The following is a 17713-nucleotide window of genomic DNA, read 5'->3' as shown; positions in this document are numbered from 1 at the left end:
GAGTTTTCATATGTGATATGTATATGTGCAAATAAGGGAGATAAAAGTTACTTCTCACAGGCTGCTGTTGGAAAATAGTATAGGCATTGGGTATTATAAAGCACATGGGAGATCTTCAACGAATCACATCAGTAGGCTAAACTGATTGATCCCGGCCTGCAGCTTTGCAGAGAGTGCGTCTTATGTTTTCTTCATCTTTGACAGTATGGTGCTGCATTCAGGCACAAGGATTCCTTCTTCAGAACAAGGAATTCAAGACGGTAGCAGAAGTGTGGCTGGTCACGTAGAATATTCCATCTTAGGGTACATTGTACATTCCTACAGTTACTCATAGATTTTTTTCTTTTTCTTAAACTGATGGGACCCTGCGTGGTGACTAAAAGCAACTCTGTTTGTATAGTTGTGGACTTCACTCTCCCTGCTGAGCAGAATTTCTCAGCAGCATCCTTAGGGCCAGACTGTGGCTGGTCCTGCACTGGTCCACAAGAAAGTGGAGGACACAAGGAGCCATAATCCCATCTTCAGCCCTCTGAACAAGGACTAACCACAGTTATCCCTGAGCTCCTCCAAGCACAAGGGCTGCTCAGGGCTAGCACTAGTCTCTTCCAGAGGGGGAGAAAGGAATCAGAGCCATGAACCTACCTACTCTTTTGCATCAATGAAAGCTACAGAGGAGTATGCATGGTGCACCATCCCTAAAGGGGTTCAGAGACTTGGGCTCCAGAAGGCATGGTACCTCCCATAGGCTCCCCACCAGGGACAGTACAGCTCCAGGCTGTCTCATAGAATCACAGAATCATAGAATATCAGGGTTGGAAGGGACCTCAGGAGATCATCTAGTCCAACCCCCTGCTCAAAGCAGGACCAATCCCCAATTTTTGCCCCAGATTTCTAAATGGCCCCCTCAAGGATTGAACTCATAACCCTGGGTTTAGCAGGCCAATGCTCAAACCACTGAGCTATCCCTTCCCCTCTGAGAGAATGTTCCTTAATGGCACAATCTGACCATTAAAGAGCAATTTCCCCCTGAAGAGCGATTCTGTAAAAACAGCCTTTTCTGACTGAGCACATCTGCTCTCGGTGTGTGTTCAGGATCATAGCTGCTGAGGTTGATGGGAAAAAAGCAAGTTTTTACTACTGTTAGCCCTGCAGAACTGAGAGAGCTAACCGGATTATTTTCTAGCTCACTAGCATCAATTGAATTGTTTGTTAAGTTCCAATTGCAAAGTCACCTCTGAAACTCTCAGTTGCTCCGGTCCAGACCTTCTTACGCAACAGGTTTGTACTGGTATAAGTGATGGAATGATCTAAGGAGCATGAAGTTGCATTGAAGGCAACTTGTAACTGAAGGCAATATTTGCCCCACAGAACATTTATTACTGGTGTTGATGCACAAGCCAGAAATTACTACATTTGATTTTTAGATCACAGGCTGTCAACCAGTTAGACAAATAATCTTTTACTTGTAAATGGAGCAAGTTTGATAGGGAATCGTTGGAGACACAATAAGAGCGAACCTCATGATAGCATTTTTATAAGTTTCAGAGTAGCAGCCGTGTTAGTCGGTATTCGCAAAAAGAAAAGGAGTACTTGTGGCACCTCAGAGACTAACAAATTTATTAGAGCATAAGCTTTCGTGTAGCTCACGAAAGCTTATGCTCTAATAAATTTGTTAGTCTCTAAGGTGCCACAGGTACTCCTTTTCATTTTTATAAGGTCACTTTTCAGAGTAGAACCACATTTTAATCTCATATGACCATGACTAATGCAAGATTTAAGTCATAAAAATAAATTTAAGAATTAAAGAAAAATGTAAGTTGAACAGATGATATAATAGGGAAACATTTAAACAAGTTAGAATTATGCACCATTTAGTCCATTTAGGCAGGATGTGTCCCTTTATCCAGTTGTCACAGCTAGTTTCTCCAAGTAAAATTTTCCTTCTAATTCGAATCTAAGGCAATGCAATGCTACTGGTAAATCTCCATGTATTTTCCTCAGCTGTAAATACAGAAGGATTTCACTGATTCTTACCCATTAAAGCTGTTAGAAATGACTCTTCATTCTGACTACTGGCACTTGTAGGAGGGCACCAATGAGAAGTGTCTATATGGTCAAGAGTAGATGGTAAATGGGCTTGGCTATCTTGCTTACAGAGGACATCCAGCTTCGGAACATTTTCAACCTGGATATGAGGAAGTATTTGTACATGTTAACATCGTATCATATTTGTAATGAGCCACCATTAAAAATATAACCCTAACAAGGAAACTTTTAAATAATCTTCATGGTAAACAGTATGTCAGAAACTTTAAATGATCATGCATTTAAAGCAAAAAATCAGACTGAATAAAAAAAAAAGATTAGAAAGTGTAGCATTTGTGGTAAAATGAAAGAGCCCAGTCACCTGAATTATAAATAAAAACACAGGACCTGCTATACCAGATCATTGTGTAACCATTTATACTAAGCTCATGACAGAATCTCACTGCCCAATATAAAGTAAGTATGCACAAAATGTGGATCGCTTATACAAATTTTGTAGATTTCACATTTAGAGACAGGTGCTAGACTCAGATATGTGAGCAAACACTGCCTACCTATATATAGATAGATAGATAGATAGATAGATAGATACCTCCACAACATTGCTTGTGTGCATAGTGTAAGAAGTCTGTTAAAAAGTCAGTATTTGTCAGTAGATACCCATAGGATTACAACTGATATTTCCTCTTTTAAGTATAGGGATAAGGTGTGGCAGTTTAGATATCACTGTGTTGTAGTTATTGGCAAAATGTTACCATATTCTTGAACCACATGCTGATGCACATCTGAAATTGGAATTTGGCTTTACCCTGAAGGAAAATCCTCAGGTGTATCAGAGTTCTGAAAGCAGGCACTAGTTGTTATGGTTCAGTGGGGAAGGAAAAAAATCTGTCTATGCCAATCAGAATATATTTAGCCACAGAGGGTTATAATTATGTTGAACAACAAAAACAAAGCTCCACACCTGCTCCTTTTATCTTCTTTTCCCCTGCCCTGTCCCTCACCCCTTCCCCTTGCCTTTTTTTTCCATTTAGCTCATCCCCTCCTAACTAAACCCAACCCCCCAAAAAACTGTGAAATTAATATGACAATTATTGCCATCGCATTGTTCAGATCCTGCTTGTGTGTTTTGCCCCTTTCCCCCACTCTGTCTGTCTTGTCTATTTAGATTATAAGCACCTCAGGGGAAGGACCTTCTACTAAGCACCAAGCACAACACAGCCCCATTCTTGGTTGGCCCTTCGGCACTGCTGTAATAAACATGATTAATAACAAAAGCTAATTGTTTATTACAAGAAATATTTTAATTTAGTGCTCAGTAGGAAGAAGACTGATTTTTTCACTTTTAGTTTGTTCCATTGGCATTTTTTTGGCTGTCTGATCCACCTTAAGATACTTACCTTTATTGTATGCAGCTTGCGTTATATTAATGTGGCGTGAATGCAAGAGAAGCAAATATTCCAGGAATGCCTATGCCAAGTAGCCCCATAGTCACATGTTCACTCATTTTGTCAGGTTCCTTTCCAGCAAAGCATTTTTAAGCACTGATCACTTCCCTAAGTCTACAGTTGACGTTTATACTGTATGTACATCAAGTTCAGAACTTTCTGCAAGATCTCATCTTGTAGTAATCTTGTTTTTCCATTTATTCTAAATGCCATCAAGTTTGTTATGTTAAATTATACAAAATAAAATGTTTTAAGTTTTGCAAAAGGGGACACACCCATGGACCAACAGATGTTCAGGTAGTTTGAAAAAATTACGTTTCACTAGAAAAAAATTGTGATCTGTATTTTCTGCAGAAATAAAAGAACTAACTAGCATCTCTAATTTGCCCCTCATTATGATGAGTGATTTTCATGGCTATCTAGATTACAGCCAGAAAAGGAATTTCCCCTCAAACAGACACCTCCTTCTTCCATACCCCAAAAGATGATGTAAACCATTCCAAGAAGAAATTAGTATTGGTTTTAAAGCATGTGTAAATCTGGCTGAGTTAAAACAGCAATGGAGAGTATTAGTTCGTAGTTTGGGATTAAGATGAGAGTGGAATTTACCTCTGTGTTCCACTTTGGTCTTCTGTGAACTTTTGGTCTAAGACTAGCAGATTTTACTTTTTGGTTTAGTTTTAATGAAATAAAATCTTCTTTTAACGTGTGCAGATTCTCTATAAAAAAAAGATACATATGAAATTAGGAATAATTTGAAGAGATTATTATAGTGCAGTATTTTAAATTAATAGGTTACATTAGAGGTGAATTAATCATTAAAATAAGCAGCCACATCAAGCAAGGAAACTGCTGAAGGGACAGTGATTGCATGTAATGTTTTGCTCCCTTGCTTGTCCTTGCAATGATGTGGCAGGTTTACCTCAAAACACTATTTTTTAAACAAAACTGTTCTGACTCATCCACATACAGCGCTCCTTTCATCTGAGGTTATACCAGCACATTCTGAGATTCTGGAGCACATACCTTATAATGCTCAGCATTGCCTCCAGGAGCAAGGGCTTTTTGTTTTTTTCCTAACGCAGGGAGCTGTATTGTTGGATGGGAGAACTAGTTGAACCAGGGCAGCTGCAACATTTGTGATTTCCTTTTCACAATGTACTGGTTCAACCATATCTGAGCTAAAGACCTTCTCCCACATGTACAGTCATTACTTATATCTTAGATGGCTGTTACATGTAGATGCAAAGGCCTGTAAGATCAACACATCCAAACAAATTGTTTCTTGCAACTATTTTTCTTTTGCTATGTCTTCACTGTAAGAAAAAATGCATTTTCCCCATCAAGTTAACTAAATCTCTCGATGTAAAAACACACCTCTTTGGCAGTGAAGACATAGTTTACTGTAGACTGGGTGCAATAGTGCTAAAGTCATGCTTTTTGAAATGTGAAATCGAATGTCAATACTTTGCATACAATGTTTTACAAAATTGCTAAACAAGTTAAAGAATGTGTATGTCAGAATCAGCAGTAACCTGCGTTACATAAAGAAGTACCTTTCTGATGACATGCTTTAGCTATCTGGTATAAGGTATCTGGAGCACTAAATGGCCTTGCAGTTGGTTTGCCAGAGTGAGTCTTTCTAGCCGTCAGTCTTGGGGTCACAGATTTAAGCCTGGAAGGACTAAAATCAAAGCAGTACATTTTATAGACATGAGCAATCAACATCTGACTAAAAAATGTTAAACAGGTTGGAAAAGGTAACAGAATAATACAGCAATACTTTAGCTAATATTGCAAAAGAAAGGTTGTCCCCCCAAGTGATGAGAAATAATGGTAATAAAATTTAGCACATATGGGTGATAACTCTAGGTCCAAAATGTTAGGTTGGGCCCTATCATTTAGCATTTTGTGTATTTACTAATTGGGTTAATCCTGAAAGATGCTGAGCACTTGAACTATGACTGAGTGGAGTGGCTGGCATTCTAACATAGTCTTGCTGCTTTTGAGCTCCCTATTATAATATGCACTATACAAACTGCAGCAGCTGCCCCATGAGTCTTGAATCTGGAAGAGAATTTCCATTAAATGAACCATTGTGAATGATGCTTAGAACTGGAATTAAAGTCAAATTATTTTATTTAATGTTATATTTCTATGGCAGGAGCAGTGTTCAGAGGTACAATGCCTCCAAACTTGAGAGTGTTCAAAGTACAGATTGGATTTTGCGCTACCCCTCTCTGCCAAGTAGCAGGGAACAGGTATATAAGAATGTATGAATGGCCTTACTGGGTCAGATCAATGGTCCATCTAGCCCAGTATCCTATCTCTGACAGTGGCCAGTGCCAGATGCTTCAGAGGGAATGAACAGAACAGAGCAATTTCAAGTGGTCCTTCACCTGTTGTCTAGTTCTAGCTTCTGCCAGTCAGAGATTTAGGGACACCCTATGCATGGGGCTGTGTCCCAGACCATCTTGGCTAATAGCCATTGATGGCGCTATCTTCCATTAATTTCTCTAATTCTTTTTTCAACCCAGTTATACTTTTGACCTTCACAAAATCCCCTGGCAATGAGTTCCACAGGTTGTGTGAAGTACTTCCTTTTGTTTATTTTAAACCTGCTGCCTAGTAATTTCATCCCCTAGTTCTTTGTTATGAGAAGGGGTAAAAAACACTTCTCTATTCACTTTCTCCACAACACTGATGATTTTATAGACCTCTATTATAACTTCTCTTAATCATCTCTTTGCTAACCTGTACAGTCCCAGTCTTTTTAATCACTCCATGTGTGGAATCCATTCAATACCCCTAATAGTTTTTGTTGCCCTTCTCTGCACATTTTTTAAGACGAGGCAGCAAGAACTGCATGCAGAGAATTCAAAGTGTGGGTGTGCCACACATTTTATAGTGGCATTATATTTTCTGTTTTATTATCTATCCCTTTACTAATTGTTACTAATTTTGTTAGCTTTTTTTTTTTTTGGACTGCCATTGCACATTGAGCAGATGTTTTCAGAGAACTATCCATGACAACTCCAACATCTTTCTTGAGTGTTAACAGCTTATTTAGACCTCATCACTTTGTACGTATAGTTGAGATTATGTTTTCCAATGTGCATTACAGTACTTTGCATTTATCAATATTGAATGTCATCTGCCATTTTGTCGCCCAGTCACCCAGTTCAGTGAGAGTTTGTAACTCTTTGCAGTCAGCTTTGGACTAGAGCATGAGTAATTTTGTATGGTCTGCAAATTTTGCCACCTCACTGTTCACCCCTTTTTCAAGGTCATTTATAAATTTTTATCATACTGAAAGGCATAGGTCCCAGTATTTAACACAGTATTTACCTCTCTATTGTGAAAACTGATTGTTTCTACCCTTTGTTTCATATCTTTGAACCCATTATTGATCCATGAGAGGGCCTTCCCTCTTACCTCATGACTACTGAGTTTGCTTAAGAGCCTTTGGTGAGGGACCTTGTCAAAGGCTTTCTGAAAGTCCAAGTACACTATACCAACTGGATCATCCTTATCCACATGCCTGTTGATCCCCACAGAGAATTCTAATAAATTGGTGAGGCATGATTTCCCTTTACAAAAAGCTGTGTTGATTCTTCCTCAACATATCATTTTTATTTATGTGTCTGATAATTCTGTTCTTTACTATAGTTTCAACCACTTTGCTTGATGCTGAAGTTAGACTTACCAAAGCTTGTAATTGCCATAATCAGCTCTGGAGCCTTTTTAAAAAATAGGTGTTACATTAGCTACTGTCCAGTTATCTGTTTCAGCAGTTGATTTAAGTAATGGGTTACATACCACTGTTAGTAGTTCTGCAATTTCATATTTGAGTTCCTTCAGAACAATACCATCTGGTCCTGGTGACTTATTACTGGTAAATGTATCATTTTGTTCCAAAACCTCCTGTACTGACACCTCAATCTGGGACAATTCCTCAGATTTGTCATCTAAAAAGAATGGCTCAAGTGGGGGATCTCTTCCATATCCTTTGTAGTGAAGACCAATGCAAAGAATTAATTTAGCTTCTCTGCAATGGCCTTGTATTCCTTGAATGTTCCTTTAGCACCCTGATCATCCAATAGCCCCACTAAGTATTTGGCAATCTTCCTGCTTCTGATGCCCTTAAAAAATGTTTGCTGTTGGTCTGTGTCCTTAGCTAGTTGATCTTCAAATTCCTTCTTGGCCTGCCATATACTTTTATACTTGATTTGTCAGAGTTTATGCTCCTTTCTATTTTCCTCACTAGGATTTGACTTCCAACTGCTCATGGACACACACTTTATATAGCACCTCAAACCCTGGTATGTAATCACTTTGGAGATCACAGGAAGATTGCATCCTCAGGTGGCTAACTAACTGCCTGAACTTTTCCAGCTTTTTCTTTTGGGATAGGATAATTTCTAGCATTCAGTCACGTGAGTTACTGTTTACACAGCTTCCTGTTTTCTGGTGAGGAATCATTTCACTACAGGAAACAGCACAGAATCCCCTTATTGCAAGGCTTTTCCTAACAATAATACCTTTGACACTTTTTAAATAATTGCTATTTAAAATGGCTGTAGATTTGGGTAAATCATGCAAACAAGATAGTTTTAACAATTCCACTGTAATTGTGCTGAGAGTGAACTGATGTAAAAGTCAAACAGTAATGGTATTTTTACGCAAAAAGAAAAGGAGTACTTGTGGCACCTTAGAGACTAACAAATTTATTAGAGCATAAGCTTTTTTCTGAGCTGTAGCTCACAAAAGCTTATGCTCTAATAAATTTGTTAGTCTCTAAGGTGCCACAAGTACTCCTTTTCTTTTTGCGAATACAGACTAACACGGCTGCTACTCTGAAACCTGGTATTTTTACGGTTTCATATTTATAGCACCTCTAAGTCAAACTAAAATTAATATAAAACATTCTAGTTTGGGGTCACCTTATTTGCTGATGTCTGAAGAGCTGTTCATCTTCTGAAAACTGCAGTGCAGGTTTAGACCTACAAATATTTATTGTTCTAGCACTGGGTATATCATAATCCTCTTTAAATTCAAATGTCAATGGGGTTGTCACAAATGGCTTTAACTGCAATCTCCCAAGTCCTGGGCTCTGCAACAAAACACAAGCGTACATGGGCTTAATTGGTTAGGACTGCAATATCCTTGTTTCTATTATGTGAAATATTACTAATTTTGTGAACCAGCAGCTATTGTTATCTCTTTCTGCAATTAAGCATCTGAATTTAAAGCCAACATGAGTCAAAGCAGTAAAATCTTGTTTATTTTATTTATTTATTTGTTTATCATCGCCTTGGAAGACACAAATAGGGAGCAGAGCTGTTAATAAGAAATTGCCATTTTACATAATCACTCATTAGAGTTTAAATGCACTTTAAAATGTCCTTTTTACTTTAACTGCAGTGCAATGCAGTAGCTGAGACAGCTTAGTTAAATATCACTGTGATACTGGTTACCCAGACTTTTGCTACAGAAGATTTTCCCAGGAAATCAGTTTTCTAGACTTCTGACAACCTATGATTTTTAAAAGAACACATTATAAACCCAGACAATTTGGTGGGGAGGGAGGTACATGAGAAAAGGGTGGGGGAGTTGGTCTGCATATACTGATATTGTGGCAGGTGCATTTACAGGTGCTCTGTGGTGAGATGCTCCATTGGCTTTTTGTCATGGGCCCACCTGAGCCAACAGGGCCTCTCTCAAGGCAAGCCCGCCTTAATTGTATATTTAACTCAAGATGGCCACCTCGGTTTCAAATTCTGTAATATAAAATAGTCTTTCACTACTTCAACCAAGAACTTCACCATTCACCCAGAGCTGGGCCTTTAGAACTTGGCAGGTTAGGTCAGAAAAATAAGCAAAAGTTAACTTCTAAAAAAAAGTCCAACTCATTGCTGCTTTACAATAGAGATCTCATTACTCCATTACTTTTTAAAAAACAAGCACACTATTACTATGGTTATATTATTCATGCATCAAAACGTAGCACCTGCCAAGTGTTCTCATCCTTAAAGTGTTCATGGCAGCATCATGTCCCAGATCATGGAGCTGACCCCAACCAAGCATTGGGTGCTGTGAGAATTTTCACACTGTTTGGCTGTTTTTAGGCAGCCACCTACACACCATGTAGCCCTCAGCCTGTTCCCAACCATAGCCACACCACGCAGCTGCCCGTGGCACAACCATCTTGGTTGTAGCCCAAGCCCTGTACAGCCCCTTTCACACAGGGAGACCCACACAGCTGCCATGGGCAAGAATGGGCGGCTGGTGCCCATGGCAAGTGAGGGTAGATGTGTTGGGGGGGCCCTTGCCTGGCATGTGGGGGGTCTGGGCTACTTCTCTTTAGCAACAATCACTCTGCAAATCCAAATGCAAATTATTTTTTTAAATAAAGTGCATATGGGCTCAGAGGCACTTGATTGGCCTCCCGTGGCCACATGGTCAGAAAAACAGCCACTAGCATGGGGTGCATCTGAGTTTATGCCAGCACAGGAAGAGGTTCTTTTTAAAATGCTCACTTTTCACTGAGATGCACAAAAAAACAGCAGCCTGCAGCTTCAAAAGATCATGCCTACTGGGCCCTGACCGGCTTCCACCTGTTCCCGAATCTTCTAGCTGCTGGAGGACCAACTTTCATTGGTTCTGCCAGCAGCTGATCCTGGGAGGCCTCTCTAGGCCACTCTTGGAGGTCTAAACTCGCAATTTCCCCACAAAGGATGCCTTCTCTGGGCAATGTATGCCAAAGGCAGGATCTCCAGCAGGGGATGCCAAATGCTTGGTACTCCCTGTCACACTTCTACTGTTGTTTTTTTCTCAGCTGCTAGGTGACCTGCTCACTTTATCAGTATTTCCTTTGTTGCCTGATGTAATCATCAGACAGACATAAATCAGTCTCTCCCTCTCCCATCCGACTCATCCATCTACCTTAGATATTTATTATATGGTGCAAGTCATAATAGTGTGTAGGTACTGGCATAACTCGAGAAATAGTTCTTTCAAAGCTGACAACGGGTGTGTCTCTCCTTGATTTGATTTCGATTTACTCCATACTTACATCAACCTTTGCATGTTTGGCCAGTCTTTTGCGTGAATATTGTTCCAGAGAATCAAGTTTTTCTAAGAGTCTCTGCGTCATTTTTCTTTAATTAAATTCCTAAAATAAAAAATAATAAAATAAATAATTATTATAATTATTTCTCGAGTTATGCCGGTTATTATAATGAAATCATGATTTTAGAAAAATTGGTGCTTTCATGCTACAAACTTTGAAAAACTCTTTGTGGAGCGCCAATAACTTTGTGGCAATGTCATGGAGAACAATCCGTGGATCACAACACCGTCCCATCACTTTGTTAAAGGTCATGTTATCCCCTAGCAGGAAAAACCTGGAGAAAGGTTAGGAATTTCCTTCTCATTCCATAAAAGTGGATGAGGAACAGAAGCAGGGCTTGGCCCTTCCTGTCTTTTATGAGATCAACCACAGACTTTGGGGCACAGAGATCTATGGCCTCTGCATAGCTGTCCTTGTAGCCCGTCCCTTAATGCTGCTATTGGATGCCTCCCCAGAGGCAGTCACAGAAAGTACTCAGGAATTAACTGCAGAGCTGTATTAACTCCTGATTGGATTTCCCATGTGAAATATGCTGGTGAGAATGCGATAAATAGCCAAAGACATTAAAGGGAGGGCGGGGGAACTTTTCCCTTTTAAAAATGTCATAATGTATGCAGAGGGACAGAAAGGGGTATTCTTCCCCAAAAAATTATTTCCTACTTTCTATTCTCAACACTGGGAATATAGTCTTATCTCTGCTGTTTTTTCTGGAAGTCTCCTTGGGGGCCCAGAGTGCTGTAGGATTTGGAACGTCTAGTCTTTCAGTGAAAGGGAAGGCATATTGATTTTTTAACAAAGAGGTCTTTTCTCCCAACTGTTTCTCAGGGGTTTGTTATATCAGTGTAAACAAAAAACACAATCAGACTTCTAAACAGTCTGACAGTCTCAGGTGCTAAGGTTTTACTCTACAGGTTTTGGTGATGTCATAATCCTACTAGTTTCTCTAGTTGTCCATAGGGTCTTCCAGGAAAGACAGAGTAGACAATGTCTGAATGTGGAATGAAAAAATACAAGCAGAAAAACAAACTGTTTTAAAACCAGGTCTTCTTCATACATCAAAAAGCAACAAGAAAAAGGGCACAAACAATATTTTCTTCTTTGCAGATCATTTCCAAGGAACATAGTATTTGCTATTTTGGATTTGATTCAGGTCTATTTAGCCCAGTCTCCTGCTTCTGACAGGTTTCAGAGTAGCAGCCGTGTTAGTCTGTATTTGCAAAAAGAAAAGGAGTACTTGTGGCACCTTAGAGACTAAATTTGTTAGTCTCTAAGGTGCCATAAGTACTCCTTTTCTCCTGCTTCTGAGAGTATTCAATACTAGATGCTTCCAAGATAGGCAAAAAGCCTACTACTACCCCTGTCTAATTGTGCAGTGCAATGTTTGCTGTCTGAGGAGGAGATGGGGTGGGTTGGAGGTTCCTTCCTGACTTCCATGTGGGATCCATTTATGCTTTGAATCCTCCTCAAAGCTCATCCTGCTGTGATCCCTGCTTTCCCAGCACAAACTGGCTCCTGCATTGGGTGACATAAAATTACAGCCTTGCTGAGCTGATGGAAAGGAAAAGTGTAGAGACTCACAATAGCCCAGATGGTGAAGTACGATGGGTCCAACTGCAGATCTCTCAGCTGCAGGATTTCCACAGGCCTCCTGTGCAATGAAATTAGCAAGTGTCCTCCAAAGGCTTCATCCAGGCTTTCGCTCTCTCGTTGTGTAACCACTTTGCACTTCACTACAACATGCTGCAGCAATGAAGCCCAAGTTCAGTGAGATGCAAACTGAATGAGCCTTCCATGGTGACAAGCTTCATGTGAGCAGGGATGGGGGAAAGGAGGAATTATTTGTAGGGGTGTGGGGGAAGAAGAGGGAAGGGAGGGGAAGATGCTCCTTGACTTATAGTAGAATTTACAGGAGGCCTGCATCGTAATAATAATAAAATATTATTTAGCGGATACATAACAATTTATATGCTTAAAGCACTTTACAAAGATTAATCCTCAAAGTCAGAGAAATTAGTATTGTCCTCATATTACCAATGGTGGAACCAAGATAGAAAGGTTTGAAGAGTTGCCCCAGGCTACACAAAGAAGCACTGGTAGAGCAGGGGCTAGACTACAGGCCTCCAGGCTTCTCAATGCACAAACTGCTAGGCCAAAGACTGATAGCACAATAAAAGCTTGCGGCCTCATTTTCAAGTGGGCTGAGCACCCTCAACGCTCATTGTCTTCATTTGGAGTTGGACGTGATCAGCATCTCTGGAAATCGGGCCTTGTGTCACTACTAGTTTTTGAACACTTAGCAGTCCAGCATTCAACAGCAAAAAGAGCCACAGAGTATAGGGGTTTCTACATGGCAAAATTGGGTCCCTCCTTTTTAGTATGAAGAGAAATGTGATAAATCAGTTTGTTAACAAAAAAGATTCCCATGCACAAGTTTTAAAACAATGAGACTCAGGAGCCATTGTTCCAGTACGATGAAGCAATTCCTCTTCTAAGGGAAGCAATAGCTTGTAAGCTCTCATGACCTGAGCTTTGCCAAGCTCGTAGTTAAGTCCCCTTGAATTTCATTGCCAGGTAAGCATGTTCTTAAGTACTTTCCTGAATGGGGTCTGAGACTGAAGCAGCACAGATATATGCCATGATGCAGCTTCAGCCCTGAAATGTGACTGGCAACTGCTGATAAGTTACATCTTTTGTGTTATACAAAAAACTCCTACCATTCAGAGAGAGAGAGAGTGAGCGAGCAAGCATGCACATTGTACCAAACACATCCAAAGCTCCATGGAAACCTTTGTGTGTGTATCTACAAAAGCTTAGAAAAGTCAACTGCATGTTCATCTACATCTCCAGTTGAGACAATGAGATAATATACTTTAAGCTATAGTAGAATTAGCTATAACACGATACATAAATATTAAAGGTGCAGCACAATTTAAAAACATGAGTTTTGGGGTTTTACTCAATCCAGTTAAAAGTCCAACCTTAGATTACTAGATCTAAAAGAGGTTAGAGAAAATAAAGTGATTGTTCTGATTTTTCGGTTGATTTTGTGCACTTCTGTAACCCACTTCATTGACTCCCCTGTACAGTCAGTCTGTGAGTTGGTTTCTCCTGACTGCGTGAGTCTTTTATACCAGAAAAGGGTAGAATAAAACTTATTTTTAAACTGGAAAGTGTGATTGTGAAACCAGAATTGTCTGGAGGAATTAGAGGCAATCACAGTGGCTAAAATTACCGATTCATTGTTTTAAAAAACTGACTGTACTTGCAGTTAACCACACACCTTCCAAACAACAGCCTGGCCAGTAGCACAGTGAGATCACATGTACACCTAGACAGGATTGCACCTCTGTAACCTGTTACTCTAGAGCCTAGGGCTCTAATCAAAATGGTGTTGGGGCTGACAGTGGGTGTTGACAATGAATGCAGCGTAACTGGTGTAAACTGCATGTGAAGACAGCTGGTCTATTCTGAACAGCTGGCGAACACTGTTTGTCCTTGTCTGCATTTGCAATTAAAGTCTAGTTGTCAAACTACACTCATTGTCAGCCTTGGGACATTACCATAGTGTAGACCTGGTTAATCCTTTTCAGTGGGATTAAGGCAATTACACCTGGAATCTTCTATCCAAGAAACTCCATTCGCTTTACAAATCTTGAGGATGCTTCACAACATACCTAGGTATTTAGTTATTTATCCCCTTTTACAGATAGGGAAAACTGAGTTACTGCTCCTCCTTGCCTCTCCTGTCCTTCCTTTCCCAGTTTCTCCCTCTCCTGTTCAGAGGTGCTTGAACAATTTTTATAGTGGGGGGTGCTGATGAAGTAACAACAAACACCAGCTACCTGGTTTCTACTTCAAGATAGGGGGTGTGGCAGCACCCCCAGAACCTGTAGTTCCAGCACCACTGCTCCTGTTATAATCCACTGCTGCTTCTCCCTTCTTGTCTCCTCATCATTTCCCCAATCCTGCTGCCACCCACTGGTTCCCCACAAATCTGGCTTCCCCTTCCTCGACAGCTGAGTCCTGCTGCTTCTCCTCTTGTCTAACCCCACTGCTGTTGCCTCTTCACCAGTTCCTGCTACTTCTCAGGGCATCTAGGATCCCGACTGTGTTGCCCCACGTGCTCTCCAGTTCTTCCACCACCCCTGCAGTTTTCCTCTCTTGCTGTGGCACTTACCAGAAGAGATCTCCAGGGCCCCCTAACCCATCTGCAGGGCTGCCCTGAGCTCCGGTGGTCTGCTCCAGACAGATAGTGTGTGCATGATGGAGAGATGCAATTCAGTCATATGGCCTCTTCACCTCTTTCCCCAGGGATAGGACCCTGCAGTAATTCTGCCATGTCCTTTTGTTACAGTGTTGCTCAGCAATAGCGTCCCTGGCTCACTGGGCTTGGCTTCCTTATTGTGTGTTGGTTACCGTCAGGCACCACTATGCTATATATTCTGTTCCCAGGTTCAATCATTTGAACTGGGGCTTTTCCCCCAGGGCGTGCAGTCATGCACAACCCCACCCAGCCTGGAAAATGGACTAGTCTGCCTCCTGGAGCAGGGCTTGCAGGACCGGATTCTGCTCTGGTTTATGCTGGTGTAAATCTAGAGGAACTGCCTGGAGAACCAAGGTTTGCACTTGTCTAACGGAGAGAAAAAAATGTGTACTTTCCTATGTGACTTGCTGCCAAGCAGTAAGGTGAGAGGGACAGGAGAGGAAAACTTATGGCCTGATCCAGATAGGGGCTCAAACTCTGTTAAAGGATTACGTTTAAAACTTAGTAAAGACTTAAGTTTAGTTGAAACATGGGTCCAGCCTATTTTATAAGGGCCTATTTACCCTACAAATATAGCTATGTTGGGGGACCATTACAGATCTCCCAACATGGTTGCATTCGTGGGATAGAGAGAAAAAACCCAAACACAGTTTGGCCAGCCAGTATGTTCAAAGTGAAACCATGTTAGAACTATGCTTAAAAAGCCATGTGGTTAGGGATGCCAACTTTTTGATTGCAAAAAACTGAACACCCTTGCCCTGCCCCTGCCCCGCCCTACCCCTTCCCTAAGGCCCTACCCCTGCTTACTCCTTCCCTCCTCCCTCTGTTGTCTGCTCTCCCCCCTCACTCATTTGCTCATTTTCACTGGGCTGGAGTAGGGGGCTGGGGTGCGGGAAGGCGTGAGGGCTCTGGCTGGGGTGTGGGCTCTGGGGTGGGGCTAGAAATGAGGGGTTCAGGGTGCAGGAGGGGGCTCCGGGCTGGGATAGGTGGTTGGGATACAGTAGGGGGTGCTGGCTCCAGGCAGCACTTACCTTGTGGGGCTCCCAGGAAGCAGCGACACGTCCCTCAGCTCCTAGCCAGAGGGGCAGCCAGGTGGCTCTGCATGCTGCCTCCACCTGCAGACACTGCCTCCACAGCTCCCATTAGCCATGGTTCCCGGCCAGTGAGAGCTGCTGAGCCGGCACTCAGTGCGGGGGCAACACGTGGAGCTCCTGTGGCCACCTCTCCACCTAGGAGCCAAGGAACATGTGGCCACTTCTGGGAGCCACTTGGAGCCAGGTAGCTAGCCTGTCAGCCCCACACCCCACGGACTTTTAACAGCCCGGTCAGCAGTGCTGACCGGAGCCACCACGGTCCCTTTTCGACTGGGTGTTCTGGTTGAAAACCAGACACCTGGCAACCCTACATGTGGTTCTAGCAATATTTGCTCCTGTCCATGCTGAGGCACTGCACTGAAGGCAACTTCTTCACACACACACACACACACACACACCCAACTCCTCACTTACGTATTCTCAGCACTACAATGATGAGACAGAAGCAGAGGCTTCTCTTGACTGTTGTTCAGAGAGCAGCCCCTGTAAAGTCTCTCCTGTAATCTCCATATCCCAGAATCCTTTGCATCATTTTACCACCACAGTGTATTAACTAAACAACTAAATATAATGTTTTTAAAAGCATTTTGAAATTGTGAAGTGCTATACTGCTGACTACTTAACCCTCACACTTGCCTTCCTCACAGGGATGTTAAGTATTCTAACAACTCCATGGCCATCTAGAACTATACAGATGTCACAATGCTATGATTGCTCAGAACATTAGACACACCAAGGCTAGAACGCAGATCCTTTTGCTATAAGAGCCCTGACTGCTTGAGCTAATGGAGAATTATTTTTGTGCACTAGAGAAGGCCAGGCTGTGATATTTGACCAGTTCTAATTCCATCCAGCAGAGGACAGTGATAACCATACACAACTCACTTCCTTACAATGTTTTTCTCTATTACAGTAGATACAAAAACCAAAGCCACCACCACCACTATGCTAGTAGAAACCAAAGGCAAGCACTTAAACGTTAGGAAATGCCTGTGCAACCTTAATTCATAAACTTTAAGGCCAGAAGGGGCCATCATGATCAGCTAGTACAACCTCCTGCACATCACAGCCCACAGAATCTCACCCACCCACTCCTATAATAGGCCCATAACTTCTGGCTGAGTTACTGAAGTCCTCAGATCTTGATTTAGAGACTTCAATTCACAGAGAATCCACCATTTACACTACTATAGTTAAAAACAGCAAGCAACCTATGTTCCACTTTGCAAGGAAGGTGAAAAACTCCCAGGGTCTCTGCCAAGCTGGCCTGAGGGAAAATTCCTTCCCAACCCCAGAGACGGTGATCAGTTTAGGGTGACCAAATGGCCAGTGTGAAAAATCAGGATACCTTTTTCCAGGAAAGGGGAGTTAATAGTTTCATTTATAAGATAAAAAAATAAATAAAAATAGAACATGCATATAGGCCTACCTTGTACTGTAGATTACACAGCTCTCAATTTTCAGCACCAGCTGTCTCATACTTCTTGGATGACTTGGCCATGCAGATAACATCCTTTCTGACGATTACATAAGTGTAGAACTCCTTGCAGCTCATGATGAAATTCATTTTTACTTGTGTTTCGGACCTCACCAACTCAATCCTGCTTTGATTCCTCATGTCAGTCCATGCATCCTTCATCGTTGAAAATACGGCAGGCTGGTATACTGAGCATGAAGAAAACCAGCTTCTTCATGTAAGAAAGATTAGCACCATCTCCCTTACAGCTGA

The 17713-nt window shown here is 41.5% G+C and overlaps 1 protein-coding gene across 1 annotated transcript; it reads right to left on the bottom strand.

Annotated features, from left to right (window-relative positions):
- Window positions 1–1711: 1711 nt before the first annotated feature.
- On the bottom strand, window positions 1712–12370 carry LOC122455553. Its single transcript, XM_043491029.1, has 6 exons — window positions 12205–12370; window positions 10570–10668; window positions 8438–8607; window positions 5051–5178; window positions 4104–4213; window positions 1712–2185 (listed from the first exon to the last, which is right to left on the bottom strand). The coding sequence occupies exons 2-6, from the start codon at window positions 10648–10650 to the stop codon at window positions 2021–2023; spliced, it is 654 nt and encodes a 217-aa protein (XP_043346964.1). The 5' UTR covers window positions 10651–10668; window positions 12205–12370; the 3' UTR covers window positions 1712–2020.
- Window positions 12371–17713: the final 5343 nt, after the last annotated feature.

Source organism: Dermochelys coriacea, chromosome 8, assembly GCF_009764565.3.
Source record: "Dermochelys coriacea isolate rDerCor1 chromosome 8, rDerCor1.pri.v4, whole genome shotgun sequence".
Classification (NCBI taxonomy): Eukaryota; Metazoa; Chordata; order Testudines; family Dermochelyidae; genus Dermochelys; species Dermochelys coriacea.
The sequence above is the reverse complement of the archived record's forward strand: the minus strand, read 5'-3'. Positions and strand labels throughout refer to the sequence as shown.